We start from the raw sequence: 23,218 nt of genomic DNA, 5'->3' as shown, positions 1-23,218 counted from the left end.
ACTTTTATTCCTATTACAAGGAATGTAAACATCCCTTGTAATAGAAATATGCATGACAGGTCCTCTTTAGGAAGAGAACTTGGGTCAAAAAGACCCCAAACCTCTTCTTTACCATTAAAAGCAAAAGATCAAAAAATATTTTTTTTTAACTTTTGCTTTAAAAAGAAAAAAATTTGTTTACTTCTACTGCCAACTGGAAGTGACGTCATGAGTCTTTTGTTGCCGCAATCTTGACAAGGCCGCCCCGTTGGATAGTTTCTTGGGCCGGCCGGCGTTAATGGTAAGCCCGAGAAACACTGGCGAGAGGCAGGTAAGGGTGTCCCGTCCCGCCGCTACGGAAAGCGATCCAGTGGCTCAAGAGCAGCTAGGACCGCTTTCATGAGAAAGCCGGCCATTCACTGAAAAAAAACGATACTGGGGTTATGGCAATTTCTCCGGTAAACCACTTGAAAACGGCAATGTATATATACGTATTGTGGTCTTCAAGCAGTTAAAGGGACAGATTTTGCAGTTTGCAAACCATAGGCATCCAATTGACAAAATATCTTACCTAAGGGTGTGTTTAAAAAAAAATACGCAGAGCTGTAAAAATGAACTGCATCCACTTTTGTTACCTTGCAAAGTGCGACTTCCCTTGCAAAGGGGGAGATTTACCAAAACTGGAGCACTCAGAATCTGGTGCAGCTGTGCATGGTAGCCAATCAGCTTCTAGCTTCAGCTTGTACAATTAAGCTACTTTCACACTGATCCATGCAAAACAGCATATGTGTTTTTGCCATGTTTTTCGCGCATTTTTACAGAGTCTGTGGTGCATTTTTTACAGGACATGTGACTCAAAAAAACTCACCAAAAATGCAACGCGGATGCATTTGTATGCGTTTCTTGCCACGTTTTCCATTAATTTCAATGAGGAGGTGTGTTTTTGGTGCGCCTTTTTAACCACACCAAACTTGCACCAAAAATGCAGCAAGCAGGGATTTAAAAAACACACCGGTCCTGCAATGGTACAGTGTAATGAGTTCCTTTGGAATACACAATCACACATTTTTCTTCAGCCCTGTTTTACCACAAAAACAGAATAAAACCAATCAGTGTGAGAGCAGCCTTAAGCTTTCACAATAAAACATGGATTCTATGCAGAGCTGCACCAGATTTTACTCCATGCAATTTTAGTAAATCTCCCCAAAAGTGTCTATTTGCCTTTAGTAAATCAATGCTGCTGCCACCAAGACAGGCAGTGATTCACCAAACGGGATGCTGTAAATGTCAGTTGGAATAGTTAAGTCTGATTCTGGGTGCTCTAGGTTTTTTGTTCTCAACCTATTTGAAAAATGACACACCACAATGAAACCTCAGATGTATCAGATACAATACATGATACAATGTATGCATGATACTCCATACAATATAATGTATGCATAATACACGTGTACCACCCTCCTAGTTTAGCTAGGGGGAGCTAGATCCTAATGGTTAGACAGGAGCTGTTAGCAGCTCATGAGTAATAGCCAGATGGGTCAAATTGTGGTGTGGTGAAGAAACTCTACAGGCCAGCCCCTCTGAGATGTCCTCATGATCTGAGGCTTTTGAAGGAGTGCCTTGGAGGCAGTGGGTGGATCTGGGGAGTGGCTGGTTGCACTCTTGAGGGACCTCAGCCAATGCCCAACAGAAGAATTGGCAAAGGGCTGGGACTCCCTTAAAATTGCAATAGCTTGCTCAGTAGCAAGAATGTGAGGAGTCGGGTAGAAGAAGGAGTAGGAAGATGTGAGGTTGGAGGAGGAAGGCTGCCAGGAGGCCTAGTGAGATGGGGCCTGCTGGCGAGCCTGAAGATGGAAAGGCAGAAAACTTGGAACTCACTGGCCTCCTGAGTGAGGACCACCTGTATGGCAGGGAAAGAGCAGACCAGTTGCTGGTAGCAGCAGCCAACCCACAAGTGGTACAGGAGAGAATCTGAGTGAGTACTCCTGCACCCCCTGGGCAGATAGGGGAAGAACTCTGGTGGGAAACCAGATTAGTCCTCTACTCGTGACTGTTCACCTCAATTAAAGGAATAGGAGCCAGATCCCCTGCTCAGGAAGAAAGTCTCCACATTGCTGGGTGAAGATGAGTTCATCTAGGGCAGCTTTTCTCAACCTTTTCAAAGCAGAGGAACCCATGGAATAACTTTCCGGTCTCAGGGAACCCCTGCTAAGAATTACTATATCTACAACTCATGATACATTAGTGTCAGACACTGGAAAGAACATTTTCTACACTTATAGTTATTGGGAAGAATTACTCCTTTACAGATAGCTAAATAGATCAATGGTGTCAGTAGGAACTTATCTGAGAAGCAGAAATCGCTTATTGCTCAAGGAACCCCTAGCAAGCTCTGGAGGAACTCTAGGGTTCCATGGAACCCTGGTTGAGAAACCCTGATCTAGGGTCTGGGGTGGTACAACTAGGATATTCTTGCTAGCACTCCAACACAGACTGTGCCAGAGAAGAGAAGCTTGTGAATAGTTCAGGAAGTTGTCCTCAGTTGGGCATCCTATACCCCCCTTACCCTATCCAAGTTCTAATCCCCTCAATAAATAACAGATCCAAAGCTCAAGGATTGGTTTCTGTCTCCGAAAGCAAGCTTGTGTAGAAAATGCTAAATGACTAGCTGTGCAGGACTATAGGGGGAACCCAATTCATCAGCAATCACTAAGTGCAACACATGATACAATACAAATTAAATGTTTTATTTGTTTTTGGATTCCGCACCAAAAAAAGCAACAGCTCAGCACACAATTTCAATTATTTTTACTAGTTGTAAAACACTAATTTTGCATGGGCTCTTGTATTCTACAAGCCTACGAAAAGCCAGAATTCCCTTTTACCATTTGCTGAATTTATTAGGAATGCATCAATACCAGATTTGTAAGAATGAGTACAAGTACTGATACTTTTTGTCAGGTACTCGCCGATATCAATTACCATTATCTATTTGTTTTGTGTGGTGTGGTGTGGTGTGGTGCGATTTGAGCTCATGCAAAATGAATGGTTTCAAATTGCACTGCAAAGAATCACGTGATTTGAACAGAAATGCAGCTTGATTTCCATCCGAATCACATGAGGTTTCCCTGCGGGTGCAGTGTGATTTGCAGTGCGATTTCAGCCATACAAAATGGATCAGCTCAAATTGCACTGCAAAGAATCACGTGATCTGAACAGGAATGTGCTGTGATTCCTGTCTGAATCACATGCGATTTCCTGCACCAATCTTGTGTGAACCCAGGGGTATCAGTATTGGTGCAACCCTAGAATTTATAGAACATATTGCCCATCAGGATGCCCCAGCACATTTCCCAAATTGAGCAACATTTGCCACATTTTTCACAGCCTGTTCACACCACAGAAACGCAATCTGGATGTGTTCCAAATGCAATTCTGCTTGCATGTTTTTATGCATTTTTGATACTTTCCAGTGCGTTTTTAATGCATTTTATGATGTGCTTTGGTGCGTTTTTCCCCTCTTTTTTTTCTCCATCTCACATAGGAATGTGCACTCTGGTGTTTTTTGATGTGTTTGGGTGCATTCCTTGCTTTTTTGATGCAGTTTGCCATGTTCCAGTACAGTTCTGTACAGAAAAAATGCTGCTACCTTTTTCCTGTACTGGAACTGACTGCACTGGTGTGAACTATGCCATTGGAACCCATATAACCTACTATCCCTGCATTTTTCATGCAGAAAAAAAACGCACGAGACTGCATCTGGTGTGAACTGGCCCTCAGTGGGAAAAGCAGGTCTGTGTTAACTTTGCCATATTGTTTGTTTTGCAATGACTGTTATATTTGCAAGCAATGATCACTAATTACTCCCAACAGACAACACAATTTTTTTAATCAGTGACTATCCATGCTGACCAATCCACATTCACCCTCATGTCCACTGGGAGAAAATATTATAGCCACCACAGGGGCGGACTGATAACTCATGGGGCCCCCGGGCAATAGGGGATCATGGGGCCCCTGTGTCCTTCCCCACACTCAAAAAAGCCTATAATAAAGGTACCAGGGGCATTGCATGGGGCCCCCTATTGACCCCAAGCCCTCGGGCAGTGCCCGAGTGCTCGAATGGTCAGTCCGCCCTTGAGCCATCATGAATTACAGGGAAAAATGTAGATGAATGTCCAATGAATGTGACCAAGTCTAGACTGTGGTCAGTGGATTCCCCATAGTTTTATGAGTATGCTATCTATTCCATATCACAGCCACAAATGATGAATTATCACATAGGAGAGTCAAAGAGTGAAAGCCCAGACTTCTCAGATGAACAATCTTTCCGAAAATTATTATTCCAAAAACAGTAACAACTTCTTTTTAGATATATACATTCAGCTGTTATAATGTGCTATATAATATTAAAACCTTAAAATAGATACAGGAATATTCAAATGTACCGTATATTGTGTATTGTGTGTGTTTTTCCTCAAAAGGACATGAGCAAAATACAATGCTGCTTCTGAATTTGCTACTGCTACTGGATGTCTCTGGCTTCAATACTTTGGGGGAGATTTACTAAAACTGGAGCACTCAGAATCAGGTGCAGCTGTTCATGGTAGCCAATCACCTTATAACTTCAGCTTGTTTAATGAAACGTTGACAATAAAACCTGGAAGCTGATTGGTTGCAGAGCTGCACCAGATTTTGCACTCTCCGGTTTTAGTAAATAACCCCCTTTAAGCGTATGATAAGCAAGGATCAAAACTCCTGATCTGCAGACTTGTTCCATTCAGAGACTTGAAGAGCACTGACATCGCAAGATCAGACGTCAGACTGCTAGGATGTTTATTTTTTGTAAGTAGCATGTTATATGTTCCTTTTTCTACTTATTCGCAGATATCGGAAAGTGGTATCCAATGTATGTGAAGGGGGTATTGATCTTCAGGAAAATCTTGTTCGCTTTCAGTGTCCCCTACTAGCACCCAGAGGTCTGCACATCTCTGTAAAAGGAGAGTCATATGCTGTGAAGCCAGGAGAAGATATCACATTCATAGTACAGCAGGACCAGGTAACTTCTGTAGGCACGGGTATGAAAATCCACTTCTGGTTTACAGTACAGAGGTCTTGGTTCAATATCCAACCCCAAGCCACCATCAGTTCATGTTCTCCCTTTTGACTTTGTTCCTCCTGCACCTCCATATCCTCCCAAAAAAGAAAAACATAATGATAGGCTAATAAGATGTATAATAATTTATAACATTTATAATGTTTTAATGTTATACTCACGTATCCCTTAGTCCACTGACCTGATATTGCTGACCAGCTGCTTCTCAAACATTTTCAGGCTTGGCCCGTCCATGCACACTGCACTCTCATTATCTAATGGAAAGCTTTTACTCGTAAGTCCTTTAGGCCCCTTTCACACGGGCAGATTGTGCCAGCTTGTCCGTTTTTCAGGTGGACCCGATCGGACCATCCATTATTCTCTATGGGGAGACGGATGTAAATGGACATGTGTCTGTTTACACCCGCCTGTATCTGATCCACTAAAAACAGATGGATGGGGAATCCATTCTTGTTTATCTGCAGCTCTGTCTTCTTTATTGCCAGTCAAAGTGCAGAATTTGTAAAGCTTGTGTGAGCTTTTAGAAAGCATGGGGCAGGGAGCTGAAATGACACTATGCAGAGCTCAGTGAGTGCTGATTAGATGAAAGGGAAACACCCCCTTCACACAGTACACAGGAACAGAGCTGAGGCTGTCAATCATAGGCTGTGTGCTGGAGTTCCCTTCCCGCTACCTATTTATTTCTTGGTGCCAGGAAAACCAGTCAGAAATCACTCATATAGCTAGGAAAGAGGTAACAGATAGAAATTACATTTAGTGCTCTGAGGTTTACAACCACTTTAAAGTGGAATTAAACTGTATCTGTATTCACTTTTAATATTCAAAGTAAACTCCATGTTTCCATCCATGTTTCCATGCTTCATTTTGCTGAGAAAAATGACCCCCCCCCCTTTCCCCAGCATTTCTAGCAGCAGCCATATTGAGTAAGGACAGATGATTCATGTAACATCCTGGAATCCGTCTGCCCTTAGCTCAGGCATGCAGGCAAGAGGGTATGCTTAACTGAGAAAGCCCCCACATGAAAACGTCGATTGTGATACACATGTTACATATCAACGCACATGCCACAGTGAGAGCATGATTTCTAACACCAGACCTCCTCCATAAAGATAAATTGATGACCTATAGGGGGCTTTTAAAATGTCGCCTATAGACAACATAGGTTACTGAAGTTTGTTGACATTTCAAAGGCGCATGCAAATTTAAGGTTTACATGCTGGGTATCTATTTACTCGATTACAAAAAAGTTGGGTAATTTATTGAAATGCGTTTTCTAGACTTTTGTGATAATATGTGACATAAAACATTGGAACTACCACTATGTTATTCTCTAGGGTGTCTGCTTTCAGAAAATATATAATATTTTGGGGGTTTATGCAATCATCAGGCCTAAAATGATTTTCTAAACATGTGTGCGAAAAAGGCAAAAACAACAGCAGGAAATAATTTGGGTACGGCAATGCCCTGTCCTTTAGCTTGCTGATCCTTTGGCCTTCATGTTTTGGGAGTGCCATGGAAAAGTGTCCCAATACCAAAGTGAGAAGGGCTGTAAGCCAGAGCTTCCAAAATGTTCTCCTATGACCTTCTAAAGCATGATTAATCTATGGCACTGATGTGTGGATTCCCTATTGTTTCCTTCAGGGGGATATTCTGAACACCAAGTACCAGGTGAACTTGGGGGATGGATTCAAGGCAATTTACGTGAATCTCACTTTGACTGGGGAGCCCATTCGACACCGCTATGAGAGCCCCGGAATATACAGAGTGTCGGTGAAAGCAGAGAATGTGGCTGGCCATGATGAAACTGTGATCTATGTGCAGGTCATCTGTAAGTATATTTCCAACATATATGGAGATATAATTGTTGTGACAAAAATATATTGATCAGCAACCAATAAATCTTTGTTTATAGCAGAACTCCAGACACAAATAAAAACATAAATATTAATAGCTCATGAAAAGATAAATGACAAAACTAGTTTTTGCTGCAATCATTACCTTTAATTCAGAGATTTTCCCCCTTGCAATACTTTTTTCAGCCACTAGATGTGCCAGCATCATTCATCCCACTTCCTCCAGGGTGACCTGGATCCGCCCCCTCATCTTGTGACTGGACAGTTATAAGAGAAGCGGCACAGTGATGAGCTTGTCTCTCTCACTCTGCTTTCTCCTCCTATCAACATGCCTCTTGGTACCACATGAACTGATTGGCTCCTTGTGCTGCTTTGTCCTCTTATGCTCCAGCTGTGCTGTACAGGGGCAGAAAAAGGCAGATAATAGGTCAGATTCAGATATTTACACTGCTTGCATTTTAAAAATACCTTTTATTAATAATTACAGAGCTGTATTAATGTGTGCCTTTTTTGTAAACTTAACTGGAAAAACTGACAGAATGTGACTTTTCTTTTTCTCTGGGACTATTTAAAATACGGAAACAAAAACGTAATATATTGCAGGTCCTTAGATGTGGTAGCTGTGTTGGTTTTTATTTTTTTATTTCAGGCTTTTTTCCTTAAATTTTATCTGCTGATTCTGTAACAGTCGCACATTTCCCGTCTTAGGGTGGACTTATGAATCCTTCTTCATTAGGACAACATGATAAAGACAGGACTACAGAAACACCCCCATTTCTTCTTCTTTATGACATAAATGCATGGGGTTATGGCAGGAGCGGACTGAAAACTCATGGGGCCCCTGGGCAATAGGGGATCATGGGGCCCCTGTTTCCTTGCCCAAACTCAAAAAAGCCTATGAAAAAGGTACCAGAGGCATCTCATGGAGCCCCCTACTGACCCCGGGCCCTCAGGCAGTGCCCGAATTTCCAAATGGTCAGTCCACCCCTGGGTTATGTAGTTATCAGCAGGGCTTTTTTTCTCAGAAAATAGATGCAGGAACTCCCCCTCTTACTCACCTTTGTCTCTGCCTCCTACCCACCTCCGAGCACTGTCTCTTGGTTTCACCCTCTACCCACCTGCCAGTACTGCCCCTTTTAGAGAATACAAAACCAAGTATCATTTTATGGTAATTTGTATACAATGTGTTAATCATAACAAGAAAAGTAGTAAAATAGATCCCCCTGTAGCCAGAAACAATAGATCCAACTTAGCAACAATAGATCCACCCAGCAACAATAGACCCCTTGCAGCAACAACAAATCTCCCAGCTACCAGCATTAATAGACCCTCCAGCAGCCAGCAATAATAGACTCCTCCCTCAACAGTAGATCTATCCCAGCAACCAATGAATCACTAGAAATGTAAGACCCCCTAGCAACAATAGATCCCCCACCAGCAAAAACAGATCACAACCACACAAAAATACATTCCCTCCAGAATAAATAAATGCCCTAGCAGCCAGCATCAACAGACCCTCCAGCACACCCCAGCACCCCTTGCAATCACATACATTCAGAGCTGGAGGTGCTGGAACTGCTTTCCCCTGCGTTCCCGCTGAAAAAAAGCCCTGGTTATCAGAGATAGCTGAGAAAAGTGTGTAGAGCTCACCCCCGAAGAGCCGCTGGAATTAACGGGCATTTCTGTCCTTACTTCAGTGATGAACCGTATATATATTGGATCCACAGCACACCTGTACATCCTGTGGGAAGTTTTATAACAGATTTAATAAGACAGGTAAAACTCTGCAAATAGACTGCAAATTAGTTTGGAAAATAGCAGTTAAATGCACTGAATGCGCAATCCTTCTAGAACTGGCACAATAACATCAATAAACACAATATTCATGTATATACGTATATACCAGTGTAGCTATAGATCAGAATTAACCCCCTGCAACTATAGCTATATGTCCCCAGCTAAACTGACATCTCTTTAGGCTCAGTCCCAAATTCACTTGTATACTGTGGGATTGTAACACTGTATGAGTCTATGTGTTGCACAGGCCTGTGTTAGTGAATCGGTGGAGCGCTGTTAAGGACTGACATGTCACAGGTTAGCAGTTGCTCACCACATCCACGAAGAACAGTCTCCAGGGGTTAACTCCTTGAAGGGATGATGTCTGTCTGCTAGTTTTTTTCTGTTGTCAATTGTCGGTGCTGCACAATCTCTGAGGTTCCTCACCTGGGATGGTCACACGCTTCCTCTGCTATTTCCAACACTCTGACCTCTCTCTGCGGTGGGAGATGTCGTTGCTGTCGGTAACTGCCGTCGCGGGTGACTGGAACCAATGATCACAGTTGCTGCTGACTTCAGCTGCTGTAGATAACCGTTATCCTTAGCAACCTCTGCTGCTCTGGAAACAGTGTCAGCGTACTTCAACAGTAGGGGCTGCAGACTAGCTCCCACATGTCCTCCGCAAAGGCACATGTGGCTCCTCTACCCCCTTCCTCCATGCAAAGTATCTTGGTCCCTGTAGTCCTGTGCAGTATAAAGTTACATTGTCTGCCTCTGTGATGAAACTGCAACTCCCACAAACACTCCAGTACTGCTGAGAGCTGAGCCAATCAAACCCTTTATGACAACATGGAGTCTTAACATGGAAACAGCAATGGCCCCGCTACAAGTGTAACTGATAACACTCAGCAAAGGCAGAGAGCACAGGAAGCTTTCACCTGGCAAGGTTTCTGGTACGATCAGCAGGTATTTCTTTGCATTTATTTTTTTGGCCATTTTATGAGGTCAAATTGTGGGTCATGTCTTTAACCACTTGCCTACCGGGCACTTATACCCCCTTATTTACCAGGCCAATTTTCAGCTTTCAGAGCTGCCGCACTTTGATTGACAATTGCGTGGTCATGCAACATTGTACCCATATAAAATTTTGATCATTTTTTTCTCACAAATAGAGCTTTCTTTTGGTGGTATTTAATCGCCACTGGGCGCTTTACTTTTTGCGCTATAAAAAAAAATGCAAAAATTTTGAAAAAAAAAAAGTTTCTTTGTTTCTATTATAAAATTTTTCAAACAGGTATTTGTTCTCCTTCACTGATGTGCGTTGATGAGGCAGCACTGATGGGCACTGATAGGCGGCACTGATAGGCACTGATAGGCAGCGCTGAAGGGCACTGATAGGCAGTACTAATGAGGTGGCACGGATAGGCGGCTCTGATAGACAGCACTAATGAGGTGTCACGGATAGGCGGCACTAATATGCAGCACTGATAGGCGGCACTGATAGGTGACACTGATGATGGGTACTGATAGACGGCACTGACTGGCATCACTGCTGGGCACTGACTGGCGGCACTGACTGGCACAACCCCTGGGCACTGACTGGTGGCACTGACTGGCAGCACTGCTGGGCTGCACTGGTGGGTGGCACTGGTGGGCAGCACTGGTGGGTGGGCACATGTGGGTGGCACTGGTGGGCACAGGTGGGTGGACACAGGTGGGTGGCACTGGTGGGCACAGGTGGGTGGCACTTCTGGGCACAGGTGTGTGACACTGCAGAGTGGCACAGGTGGGTGCACTGCTGGGCACAGGTGGGTGCACTGCTGGGCACAGGTGGGTGATCTGCTGGGCACAGGTGGGCGGAGCTAGTGGGCGCACTGCTGGGCACAGGTGGGCAGAACTTGCGGGTGGCACTGCTGGGCACCGATCATCAGGGCACTGATCATCAGTGCCCTGATGATCGGTGCCGATCCCCGCTCTGACAACTGCCAGTTCTCGGCAGTACTTTCCTCACGATCTGACAGCGTGAGGAAAGTGCAGCCGAGAACCGGCACTTGCATTTCCCTCTGATCAGCGTGTCATTGGACACCGCTGATCACGTGGTAAAAGGCCGCTGTGATTGGCCTTTTACCACATCACGTGATCAGCTGTGTCCGTAGGACACATCGATCACGGAGATCGCCGGGTGCGCGCCCCCTGGGGCGCGCAGGAGAGCGCGTTCTGGGAGGACGTCATATGACGTCCACTCAGAACTGGCCGGCCGCAGTGCAGCCGTCATTCGGCTATCTGCGGTCGGCAGGTAGTTAAATACTTTTGCTGTCATAGCTAAAAATGTAAAGGTTGCACAAAGCAAGTTACTAAGATGCCTATGAAAAGTGTTCTAAAAAAGAAATGTCTGGTCTGCTGTACAAATCAATTAGCTTCCAATTATTTTCAGAGTTAAAATTAAACATTAGGATTAGATATTTAATCTGAGAATAATATAGTTGTACTACTCAAAAGACCACGTTAGCAATGTAGGAAAAAATGGCCTAAATGTTTAGTGAGGATCCCCATTCACCCCATTTTTTAATAATTATGTAATATCTAAGGATATTTAATCATACAGATATTTTAGTGCAAAGGAAAACTAAAGTATTTAATTATTATCCATTTTTTGCTACAATAATAAAATGATGAAAAAAAATTATATATATACACATAGAGAGAGAGAGAAGAGAGAAAGATAGATACAGTATGTTCAGAAATAATGAGTTGCAGCACTCCAATGCAGGGACATCTTTAACCTCCCTGGCGGTATTCCTGAGCGTAGCTCGGGGTAAAGTTTCAGCACCACAAGCGGTAACCCCGAGCTACACTTGGGAATACCTTGCAGCATTGCTCCGGGATCTGTTCTGCACCTACCTTGTCCTGCGCTCCTGCGATGTCCCCCCTGCAGTGTCCCCGGCCATCTCCTTCGGCAGATCCCAGCATCTGTCTTCCGGGTTCTGTTCCCTGCGAGCGTCGAGACGTATGGGGGATGGAACTAGCGGGAAATTTAAACATTTTAAAAAGTGATATTCACTAAATTCACTAAAATCACATAGTAAAACATTACTGTATCAAAGCATTTCACATACATTTTGTCCCGAGTGCTTTGTCCTGTGCCCTGCCTGCATTTGTACTGTTCTTTCTGCCTGGAAACTGAGAAATGTCCATGGCATCCAAAAAACATCCCTTTAGGTCAAAAGCAGTTTTAGACCAGCTAGAGAACAGTGATAGTAAATTAGAACCACTTGCAGAATTGAGTGATAATGATTCGCGGGGAAATTCATCATCAGACACTGAAAACGATTTTGCGACTGAGCTCAGCGATGTGTGAACTTGGTGCTATATTTCAAATTTCAGTGTTTTTGGTTTGAGTATATTATTGAATTAAATGTATTATTATTATATTATTATTTTTTATGATTATTTATTAAATTATAATTTGTGATTTCGTGTTTCAAATTTTATCATACCTGGGATGTTTACTAGACTCTTGTTCGGACAGATTTCAGTGAGTTATTCCTAAGAATTACAGGCCTACAATAAAAAAACAACATATTTCTATGCAAAAAAAATGTACCGCTTTGAGCACAGATATACTGACATAATCAGATGGCTAGGGAGGTTAATATTGCTTGGACCCTGGGCAAACATTTTCATGCCCCCCCCATACAAGTTTGCTCTCCACCTGCAGTTGCAGGCAGGATGTTCAAGCATGCCCCTGTTTACCTCCCCAATGGACAGCATTTAGCAGAGGTGATGGTGGCTGGACCCTCAGGGGGGCATAATTTACAAATGAATGCTGTTGATATTTACATATCAATGTCCCCCGCTATGTACATATCAATGCCACTGGCCCGCCTCTATTTACATGTGAATAATGCCAAGGTCTGCATGTAGGTCATAGCAATAGGGCAGAGCTGGGCAGCATAAGTGACAGCACTTCACACTGAGATATATCAGGGCACAGTGCAGGAAGAAGACTTCAAGGGAATGTAAACTGGGACGGTTGGAAAGTATGGGGCAACTGCTTTGGGCCCCACAACAATGACTGGGTCCAGGACAGCTGCCCCTTTTACCCCTCCTGCTCCAATGTCTTTATTTTAAAGTGGAGCTCCACCCAAAAGGGGAAGTTCTGCTCTAAACCTTTGTCCCCCACTCCCCATTAAGGATTGGCACCTTTGGAGATCGGGGAGGAGGGTGTACCCGAATTTGACAGCTACCCACTCCCACTTCCACTGTGATTGCCTAGGCAATCAGAAGCGGAAGTTGTTCTCCCCCCTCCCTCCCCGTAGTCTTCTGGGACACGTGACACAGGTGGACTCTATTTACTAATTAGGTGACTTCTGAAGGAAATTGTTTCCATTAGATTTTAGTTAGGGGTATCAGAGAAAAGGGGGCTGAATACAAATGCACCCAGTCTGTGCTGCACCCAGGAGCCCCTATGTGGCAGTGCACCCTAGGTAGATGCCTAGTTTGCCTAGTGAAAGCATCGGCCGTGAATGTAACTTTCTCAGATGAAACCACCTAGAAAAAAAGTCTTTTAATGCAGGGCCTGCAGACTGCATTAGATGGAAGAGTTTGTACCCTGATGCACTTTCTCTAGAAGGAGTTGATCCATACTGTAAACCAGTCTGCATTCTGGGAAATGAAGAGACAACCTTGTTCACAAAAACATATGGGAACTGTTTCAGGAAGCTGTTTATACATGAATTAGTCATAGACTCATTCAAAAAACATCCCCTGATGGTAAGCCGAAAAAATCTCAGGGCAAATTAAAATGACAGTAATTTTACAGCATCGCGGGCAGCCGTTTCCTTATACAGTGTTAACTTTTGTCTCCTAATTCACAGAAACCTATAACTACAATTGCCTCTCTTGATCTATGCAAACATAATGTTTTGTGATACCCTGAGGAAATCAGCCAATGCAATAGCTGAAGATGTCTTCTTTAGATTATTTGCATAAGTTTAATATATTTCTTATGCCCAATAGAATTCAGGATTCAAATTATTCCTCTGTTTTCAAGAGCTACTAAAGCACAAGTTTAACAAAAGTAGTTATAGCCTAACTCCATCCCAAACTTTTTCCTTTGTTTAGGATCAAGCAGGGAGGAGTTTTTCTCCCTTTTGTGGCCCTAGGTATATTTTTCCTAACTACCTGTGTGGTCACCAGAACAACAGAACAACAAGTGAGCTGAACCTTTCCAGCAGGTACTGACAGCAGTATATATATATATATATATATATATATATATATATATATATATATATAATAGTGCTCACACGTTTGCAAACCCTGGTAGAAATCGTGAAATGTTGCCATTGATATTAAAAATATGACTGATCATGTTAACAACTGTGTTTTATTTAAGGATAGTGATCAGGTGTTGCAATTTATTATCACATAGTAGTTTGGCTCATTTTTAAATCATAATGATAACAGAAATCACCCAAATGGCCCTGATCAAAAGTTTAAACACCCCGAATGTTTGGCCTTGGTATAGGCACACAAGGTGACACACACACAGGCTAAAATGGCAACTAAAGGTTAGTTTCCCACATCTGTGGCCTTTAAATTGCAATTGATGTATGTTTATAAATAGTCAATGAGTTTGTTAGCTCTCGTGTGGATGCACTGAGCAGGCTAGATACTGAGCCATGGGGATCAGAAAAGAGCTTTCTATAGACCTGTGTAACAAGGAAATTTAACTTTATATAGATGGAAAAGGATATAAAAAGATAACCAGAGTCTTAATTATGCCAGTCAGTACTGTTCAATCACTTCTTAAGGAGTGGAAAATGCGGGGATCTCTTGATACCAAGCCAACGCACATATAAGAAAAATATATTTTAAATATATTTTTTAAATATTCTTCACAAATATATTGACATACATACTACAATTTTGGCTGTATTCAATATATTTAAAAGTATATTTCAATATATGTTTATATATATAGATATATAGATAGATATACTGTTTGTTGAAATGCGTTTTTTATATATTACAAAATATATGAAAAATATTTTTAAAAATACATTTTCAAATATACAGTATGTCTTTAAAAATACATTTAATCTACATTTTTAGAGTGCATTTACAAGTATATGTAAAAATATATGTTAAAATTATTTTTTTATATGTTAAAAAAAATCTGAAGAATATATTATAAAAACGTATTTCAACATAGAGTGTGTGTGTGTGTATATATATATATATATATATATATTGAAAACGGCCAAAATTGTAGTATTTCAAATATACAGTATGTCAATATATTTGGGAATAATATTTTTAAAATATATTTAGAATATATTTTTTTTCTATGTGGGAAGGTCAGGTAGACAGAGAAAGACTGCAGCCACTGACAGAAGAATTGCTCGGTTACAAAGAACCTACAGGTAACCTCAGGAGAAATACAGGCTGCTCTGGAAAAAGACGATGTGGTTGTTTTGAAGGAGCACATTACCTTGTTACGTAGGGCCATTTGGGTGATTTCTGTTATCATTGTGTTTTAAAAAGGAGCCAAACAACTATGTGATCATACATGACTTCATATGATCAATATCCCTAAATAAAAAAAATGTTTTTTGGCATGATCAGTCATATTTTCAATATCAATAGCAACATTTCACGATTTCTGCCAGAGTATGCAAACTTAATGCCAGATTTAAAAATTCTAGCTATTCAAATTACTAAACCCACAACCACAATCACATAGATATACTGTAGAAGAGATGTTTTTAATGAGGTTCATGGAAAGGAATCATAGCGAGAAACGACTACAAGAACAATGGCTGGTAGGGTTGTACACAGCTTTTACAGCAAATGAAAGTGGTACCGATAGCAGAGAATACTGCACAGCAGGGACGGACTGACAACTCATGGGGCCCCCCAGGCAATAGGGGATAATGGGGCCCCTGTGTTCTTGCCCAAACTCGAAAAAGGTACCAGGGGCATCTCATGGGGCCCCCTACTGACCCTGGCCCCTCAGGCAGTGCCCGAGTTTCCAAATGGTCAGTCCGCCCTTGCTGCACAGGTTCTCCAGGACCTGCTGAGGAATATCTCACTTGACTCAACGGAGGTCCTGGCATTGCGTGGCTCTCCTACCGCTCAGCTCTGAGTACTGCACCCACTCCAGCCATTGGCACGGATCTTACTGGTCAATTCTATGCACTTCCAAGCAAATAATGAGCTTTCACACCATTGGCTGACCGCATGTGCTCTCCTCTATCACAGTACTTGGCCTCCTTTCCATTTACTCCTAAAAGTCACAAAAAAGTTCAGTAATTATTTTATAGAAACAAAGTGTATGTTACAGTTTTCCTAGTCCTTTTATCCCAATAGTAAATAAACATTTCTTAATATGAAATATAAACCATGTCATGACCGCCTTATCTTAGCAATTTACTGCAGCCGCTGCTTAAAATAACCCTTTTAATTAGATGATTTCTAATAGAGAAATAAAACAATATAGAGCCTTGAAGCGCGTGAGTAATTGTATGAGTATATTCCACAAGCAGCCAAATAATTATTGGGAGTGTGTTTCTTTGTTGGCTCTACCAGTGGTAAGTTCTGCCAGCAAATTACATCTCTGTTATTTAATCCAAGACTGCACACATAAGGACATTAAATCAAAGCATATGTTAATACAATGAAGGCTGTCTAGAAATATTGCAGGGCATGGGCATATTCATTGATATTTTATGTATTTCATTGTATTCTGGAAAAGGGAGATTACTTGTGTTTTTTATTGCTAGACTGTACGCAATCTGTTTTATTAATTGTAAAACATATGTTAATATTATATAGTTTTTATGCAATGTTTGCATTTTATGTAAAGTAGAACCCCAGGCTAGTACGCTGAAGGGTTTTTACTTTGATGCTGAACTCCAGGCAAACAGGTAATTGGTAGTAAAGTCCTTGAAAAAAAAAATCCACCTGCAAGTTAAGGTTTTAATGTGCTAGTGTGCACCACATACTAGCACATTATGGCATACTTACCTTACTACCTCTCTAGCACATTATGGCATACTTACCTTACTACCTCTCTAGCACATTATGGCATACTTACCTTACTACCTTTCTATCACATTATGGCATACTTACCTTAACCACTTGCCCTCCAGAGGATGTACCCCCCTTCTTGACCAGGCCTATTTTTGCGATACGGTGCTGCGTTACTTTAACTGACAATTGCGCGGTCATTCAATGCTGCACCCAAATGAAATTTACATCCTTTTTTTCCCACAAATAGAGCTTTCTTTCGGTGGTACTTGATCGCCTATGCGGTTTTTAATTTTTTGTGCTATAAACAAAAAAAGACTTACAATTTTGAAAAAAAAACCTATATTTTTGGCTTTTTGCTATTAAACATGTCCAGTAAAAAAATGTTGCAAAAAGTTATAGCAAATGGCGGTGTATATAGTGGGACTGCGGCAGAATTCTGACACTGGGGGGAACTGTCTTGGTGACACTAAAATCCCCAGTGACACCAATACAGTGATCGGTGCTAATAAAAAGCACTGACACTGTACTAATGGCACTGGGCAGGTCTCTCCCCCGTTGGAAATCCTTGGAGATCAACCGGTGCCAACAGGGAATCACCGGGCGAGACCCATGATTGACAGGCGAGGCTGCAAATGGTGGCGCACCCCCTACCCAGACTGCAAAATCACGTATATATTCAGTGAAGGAAACAAGTATTTGATCCCCTGCTGATTTTGAATGTTTGCCCACTCACAAAGAAATGATCAGTCTAAAAATCGAATGGTAGGTGTATTGTAACACTGAGAGACAGAATAACAGTACAAAATTCAAAAGAAATGCATGTCTAACAAATTATGCACTGATTTGCATGTTCATGAGGGAAATAAGTATTTGATTCCCTATCATTCAGCAGGATTTCTGGCTACCAGGTGTCTTTCATACAGGTAACAAGCTGAGATTAGAAGCAATCTCTTAAAGGGAGTGCTACTAATCTCATGTTGTTACCTGAATAAAAGACACCTGTCCACAGGAGCAGTCAAACAATCAGATTCCAAACTCTCCATCATGGCAAAGACCAAAGAGCTGTCCAAGGATGTCCAGGACAAGATTGTAGACCTACACAAGGCTGGATTGGGCTACAAAACTATCGCCAAGCAGCTTGGTGAGAAGGTGACAACAGTTGGTGCAATCATTCGCAAATGGAAGAAACACAAAACAACTGTCAGTCTCCCTAGGTCTGGTGCACCATGCAAGATCTCACTTTGTGGAGTGTCCATGATCATGAGAACAGTGAGGAATCATCCCAGAACTACACGTGAGGATCTTGTCAATGATCTCCAGGCAGCTGGGACCACAGTCACCAAGAAAACAATTGGTAACACACTACGCCGACAAGGTTTGAAATCCTGCAATGCCCGCAGGGTCCCTCTGCTCAAAAAGCACATGTCCTGGCCTGTCTGAAGTTTGCCACTGAACATCTGATCGATGCAGAGGAGGACTAGTTGAAAGTGTTGTGGTCAGATGAGACCAAAATCGAGCTCTTTGGCATCAACTCAACGCGCTGTGTTTTGAGGAGGAGGAATGCTGCCTATGACCCCAAGAACATCATCCCAACTGTCAAACATGGTGGTGGAAACATTCTGCTTTGGGGGTGTTTTTCTGCTAAGGGGACAGGACAACTGCACTGCATCAATGGGACGATGGAGGGGGCAATGTACCATCAAATCTTGGGTGAGAACCTTCTACCCTCAGCCAGGGCATTGAAAATGGGTCGTGGATGGGTGTTCTAGCATGACAATGACCCAAAACACACGGCCAAGGCAACAAAGGAGTGGCTGAAGAAGAAGCACATTAAGGTCCTGGAGTGGCCTAGCCAGTCTCCAGATGTTAATCCGATTGAAAATCTGTGGAGGGAGCTGAAAGTTCGAGTTGCCAAATGTCAGTCACCAAACCTTAATGACTTGGAGAGGATCTGCCAAGAGGAGTGGGCCAAAATCCCTCCTGAGATGTGTGCAAACCTGGTGGCCAACTACAGGAACCGTCTGACCTCTGTGATTGCCAAGAAGGGATTTGCCACCAAATACTTATTTCCCTCATGAACATGCAAATCAGTGCATAATTTGTTAGACATGCATTTCTTTTGAATTCTTTGTTGCTATTCTGTCTCTCAGTGTTACAATACACCTACCATTCGATTTTTAGACTGATCATTTCTTTGTGAGTGGGCAAACATTCAAAATCAGCAGGGTATCAAATACTTATTTCCTTCACTGTATATACAGTACGTGATTTTGCGTACCCGTGCTGCCCTGTAGCAGTATTTCTGCTATAGGGCGACGCGGAAGCAGTTAGAATGAAGCCCTCCAGTGGTGTGCTGTCACGCTTCCATCTTCATCCCGTTATCCTTCCTGATTCGCGGGCTTAGGCTGTATGAATGGCTGAGCTGCAATGACATCACTCCCACGGCACAGAGCTCTGAAGATACAGCACACGTATGTGGTCCCTCAGAACACATGCGCTGGTGACGTCAGCGGCTGCATCCCCTGTGAATATCTCCTAAACAGTGGAAGTTTAGGAGATATTCACTGTACCTACAGGTAATCTTTATTATATTATTAGATTAGATTATCTGTAGGTAGAAGTTATTAAATCGATTTTATTACCAGATTAAAAAAACAGACAAAATGCATATAAAGGACCAACTTTGCCTGCCAAAGATTTGTATTTTTATCCAATTATGAGATTTATTCAGCTCTGCCACATAGCACAGTACTGTCTGACAGGGCAAGAGACCTGGTTTCCGCTGCTGCAGTTCCGTAACGCATACTGGTTCCCCTCCAGCCTGTGACTGGACAGCAAAAGAGAAGCAGCACAACTGCCTGGCTGCTTGTGCTGCCTCTCTCAGTCTGTGGTCTGCTATGCAGATGATTGTATCAGGCTGATACCAAGTCAAATATAGGTACTTACAGTGCTTGCATTAAAAGAAATTATGATGAATTATTAACTACAGAGCTGAATTAATTTCTGTCTTTGCATGCTCTCACTGTTTCATCCTGTTGGCTAATGCATTAAGTTAAAGCTGAACTCCAGGAATTATTTGTATTGCATGCTTAGATTGGTCTGGCTTGGCACCACTTAGGCATGCATATCTCTTACAGGAGGGACCAATAGGAAAACTGGAAATCACTGGAGTAGTCAGAGATACTACAGTGATAGCTGTGATCTTCAAGGTCTTGTTTGGGTTCTATGCCAGCAGCCTCTTTGCAGACTGATCACAGGGAGTCGCTCACTTAGCATTCATTGAATGCCTAGTATTTTTTCCAATGACTAGGTGTTCTCTGATTACACAAGGTGGAGATTCTGACATTGCCTCACTTCCTCTCCACTTCATTCAATCAGAAAATGTCTTGTATTCATTGAAAAAATACAAGGAATTTTATGAATGGTGAGCAAGCAACCCCCCAATGCCACAAAAAAGCCTGGTTACAATATGCTCTACAACACCTTGTCACGCAAATTGTGCTTTTTAGTGGCACTGGCGCCGTAAAGGCTTCTTTCTAGCAACTCAACCATGCAGCTCATTTTTGTTTAAGTATTGTCGTATTATGATCCTTGAAACAACCACAAGATCTTTTTCCAAAGCAGCCTGTATTTCTCCCAAGGTTACTTGTGGGTTTTTCTTTGTATCTCGAACAATTCTTCTGGCAGTTGTGGCTGCTGTCTTTCTTGGTCTACCTGACCTCTGCTTGATCATCCCCAAATTTTCCACTTAATAAATGATTGAACAGTACTGACTGGCATATTCAAGGCTTTGGATGTCTTTTTATATCGTTTTCCATCTTTCTAAAGTTCCGTTACTTTGTTATGCAGGTCTTTTGACAGTTCTTTTCTGTTCCCCATGACTCAGTATCTAGCCTGCTCAGTGCTTCTACATGGGAGCTAACAAACTCATTGACTATTTATACACATACATTATTGCAATTTAAAAAGCCACAGATGTGGGAAATTCACCTTTAATTGCCATTTTAACCTGTTTGTGTCACCTTGTGTGTTGATACCAATGCCAACTATTCCAGGGTATGTAAACTTTTGATCAGGGCCATTTGGGTGATGTCTGTTATCATTATTATTTTAAAAGGAGCCTGACAACTATGTGATAATAAATGACTTCATCTGATCACTATCTTCAACTAAAAGACAGTTTTTTGGCATGATCTGTCATATTTGCAAATATTAATGCCAAAATTTTACAATTTCTGTCAGGGTATGAAAACTTTTGAGCACAATTGTATACTTGTATGAATGTGCAATAAAGCAATAATGCATTTGTTGGCCTGAAAAATCCCAAATGTTCAATGTCGAACATCTATCCTTGTTTGATTTCACCAACTCTATTTTTAAAGTGGCCAATGGGAAATTCTAAAAGATACAATGCTATTAAAAAATACCAGAAGAATTACCCTTTGGCATTATATGTTGTATCTTTTATAACAGACTAAGATGACCAGTCTGAGGAATTGTTTTTTGTTGAATATGAAAACCCCATTAAAGACCACCCTGTCCATGGCCAAGTCAGTTTTTGGATAGACCAGTCTTACATTTAAAGCAACCTTGACTAGTTCAATGTGATCAGATATCTAATCTTCTCCCACCATTTTTTAGTTTTCTCAGAGTTTCTCTATCACACGAGTGCAGTTTGTTGCCTTAAATGATTCAAGATGTTATGCACAAACTATGAACGTTAGCCAGTGATGTCACCCTGCCTTTGAAAACAATTTTCATTTGTGCAATAGTGTTTCCATATGGAGTGTATAACCTTACAAGTCCGCAGGAACCTACCCTGACATGCTAAGGGGTGTGCCACCATTTCAACATAGATGGAGATCATCAATAATTTGGAATTGTTATCAATCACTGCCAAGATATTAATCATATCATTATCTCTGCCGGATGAAGACTTTCTCTGGCCACTTGAAAAAGGAGAGCACATATCATGTAATTAGCTCTTGCACAAACTATGCAATTACAGACCTGAAGCTCAAGTCTAATATAAGATAATCTCCAGGCTTCGTGCAGTGATTGCAATGTCTAATTAAGTGAGCAACTTAAGCATAATTCAGCTGTGAGAGAAGTAGATAATAGTATAACAAAGATGGTCAAAAATTATCTAACTAAATTTAGCGGACTCTCCTTTAGCTTTTAATTAAAGGCCAATTCCAGCCAAAACTTTAATTTTGCAGAGAATGTTAAAAGTATAGAACGTCGATTGTGTTTTTATTGCTGGCTCTGTCCCTGTAACCACACAAAGTGAGCTGAATATCTTCAGCAGGAACACAGAGAACCATAAAATATTGACATTGATTTACATAGACTCACCTACACATTGATACGTAGAGGTGTTTCCTGTCACAGTGACCACCGAGGCACTCATAGGAAATTGTCTCAGTAAGGACACTGACATCAATACAATCCAACAGAGGTTCTAAAACTAACCTACTTTAATTCAAAATTGAAAAATAAAAAGATTGTGCTGTAGTTGGGTTTTAACAAAAAGGGATATGTAGATGTTTCCCTAGTGCTAAAATGTTTTATACAGAGTACTGTTAGTATTTCACCTTTTTGGAGCCTCCAATGTGTGATTGCATGAGCTGGAGCAATAGACACCTTGAAACAAGCCTGGAAACTTTAAGAACATGTCTCATCCACATGACATCTTCAGGTTGTTTATGTTCACCTAGCTATTTTGTACAAAGTTACCACTAAAAAGCTGATTGAGAAACCCTTCTTCATTATAAGTAGACCAACATTAGGAAATAGGTTTAGGGCAGTGGCCTTCAAACTGTGGCCTCTGGTGCCAGATGCGGCCCTTCACTTACCTTTATCTGGCCCTTGAGGCATTACTCCTGCCACTGACAACAACAATAGGGCATAATTCCTGCTACTGACACCAATATGGGGCACTATTCCTTCTAAGGACAACAACCATGGGGCATAATTCCTTCCATTGACAACAGAAATGGGACACTATTCTCCCACTGATACCAACTATTTCTCCCCCAATTATCAAAGATTGGGCATTGTTTTCTCCCACTGGGCACAGTTCGGCCCCCCTAAAGTCTGAAAGTTTGGAGACTTCTGGTATAGGGTTAAAATGAATGGAAACCGTTTCTTGAGAGACATAAGGGGGTGACTATTGATGACCATCTTCTGAAAAGCTAGTTGACTTGCTATTCTGTAATAAATACTTTCTGAGTAACTGACCCAGAACCCAGTGTTCACATCAGAAAAGTCAGAAATGCTGTATTTGTTCTGCATTGCCAATTGAAGGTGTTAAAACTAGCAGGTTAGCAAAGAAGCCAGGCAACTATTTTCAGGGAAATGGCATGCTTCATGCTTTATTACAACAGTTACTTTTTTACGTTAGGGGTGGTAGCTGTTACAACTTGAAACTATTCTTGCAAATTTTGTAAATTAAAAA

General features: G+C 41.7%; 1 protein-coding gene across 2 annotated transcripts in view; it reads left to right on the top strand.

The window, feature by feature from the left end:
* Positions 1 to 23,218, top strand: part of SORCS2 (sortilin related VPS10 domain containing receptor 2) — a 1,187,504-nt gene that overhangs the window by 1,089,712 nt on the left and 74,574 nt on the right. For both annotated transcript variants that reach the window (XM_089691582.1, XM_089691581.1), the window contains exons 18-19: positions 4,867 to 5,038; positions 6,737 to 6,923. In XM_089691582.1, the coding sequence (XP_089547708.1) occupies positions 4,867 to 5,038; positions 6,737 to 6,923 (359 nt within the window). The remainder of the gene's footprint in view (positions 1 to 4,866; positions 5,039 to 6,736; positions 6,924 to 23,218) is intronic.

The sequence above is a fragment of the Staurois parvus genome, unplaced genomic scaffold (assembly GCF_062004578.1).
Source record: "Staurois parvus isolate SC_StPar_1 unplaced genomic scaffold, SC_StPar_1.0 ptg000564l, whole genome shotgun sequence".
NCBI lineage: Eukaryota > Metazoa > Chordata > Amphibia > Anura > Ranidae > Staurois > Staurois parvus.
The sequence above is the reverse complement of the archived record's forward strand: the minus strand, read 5'-3'. Positions and strand labels throughout refer to the sequence as shown.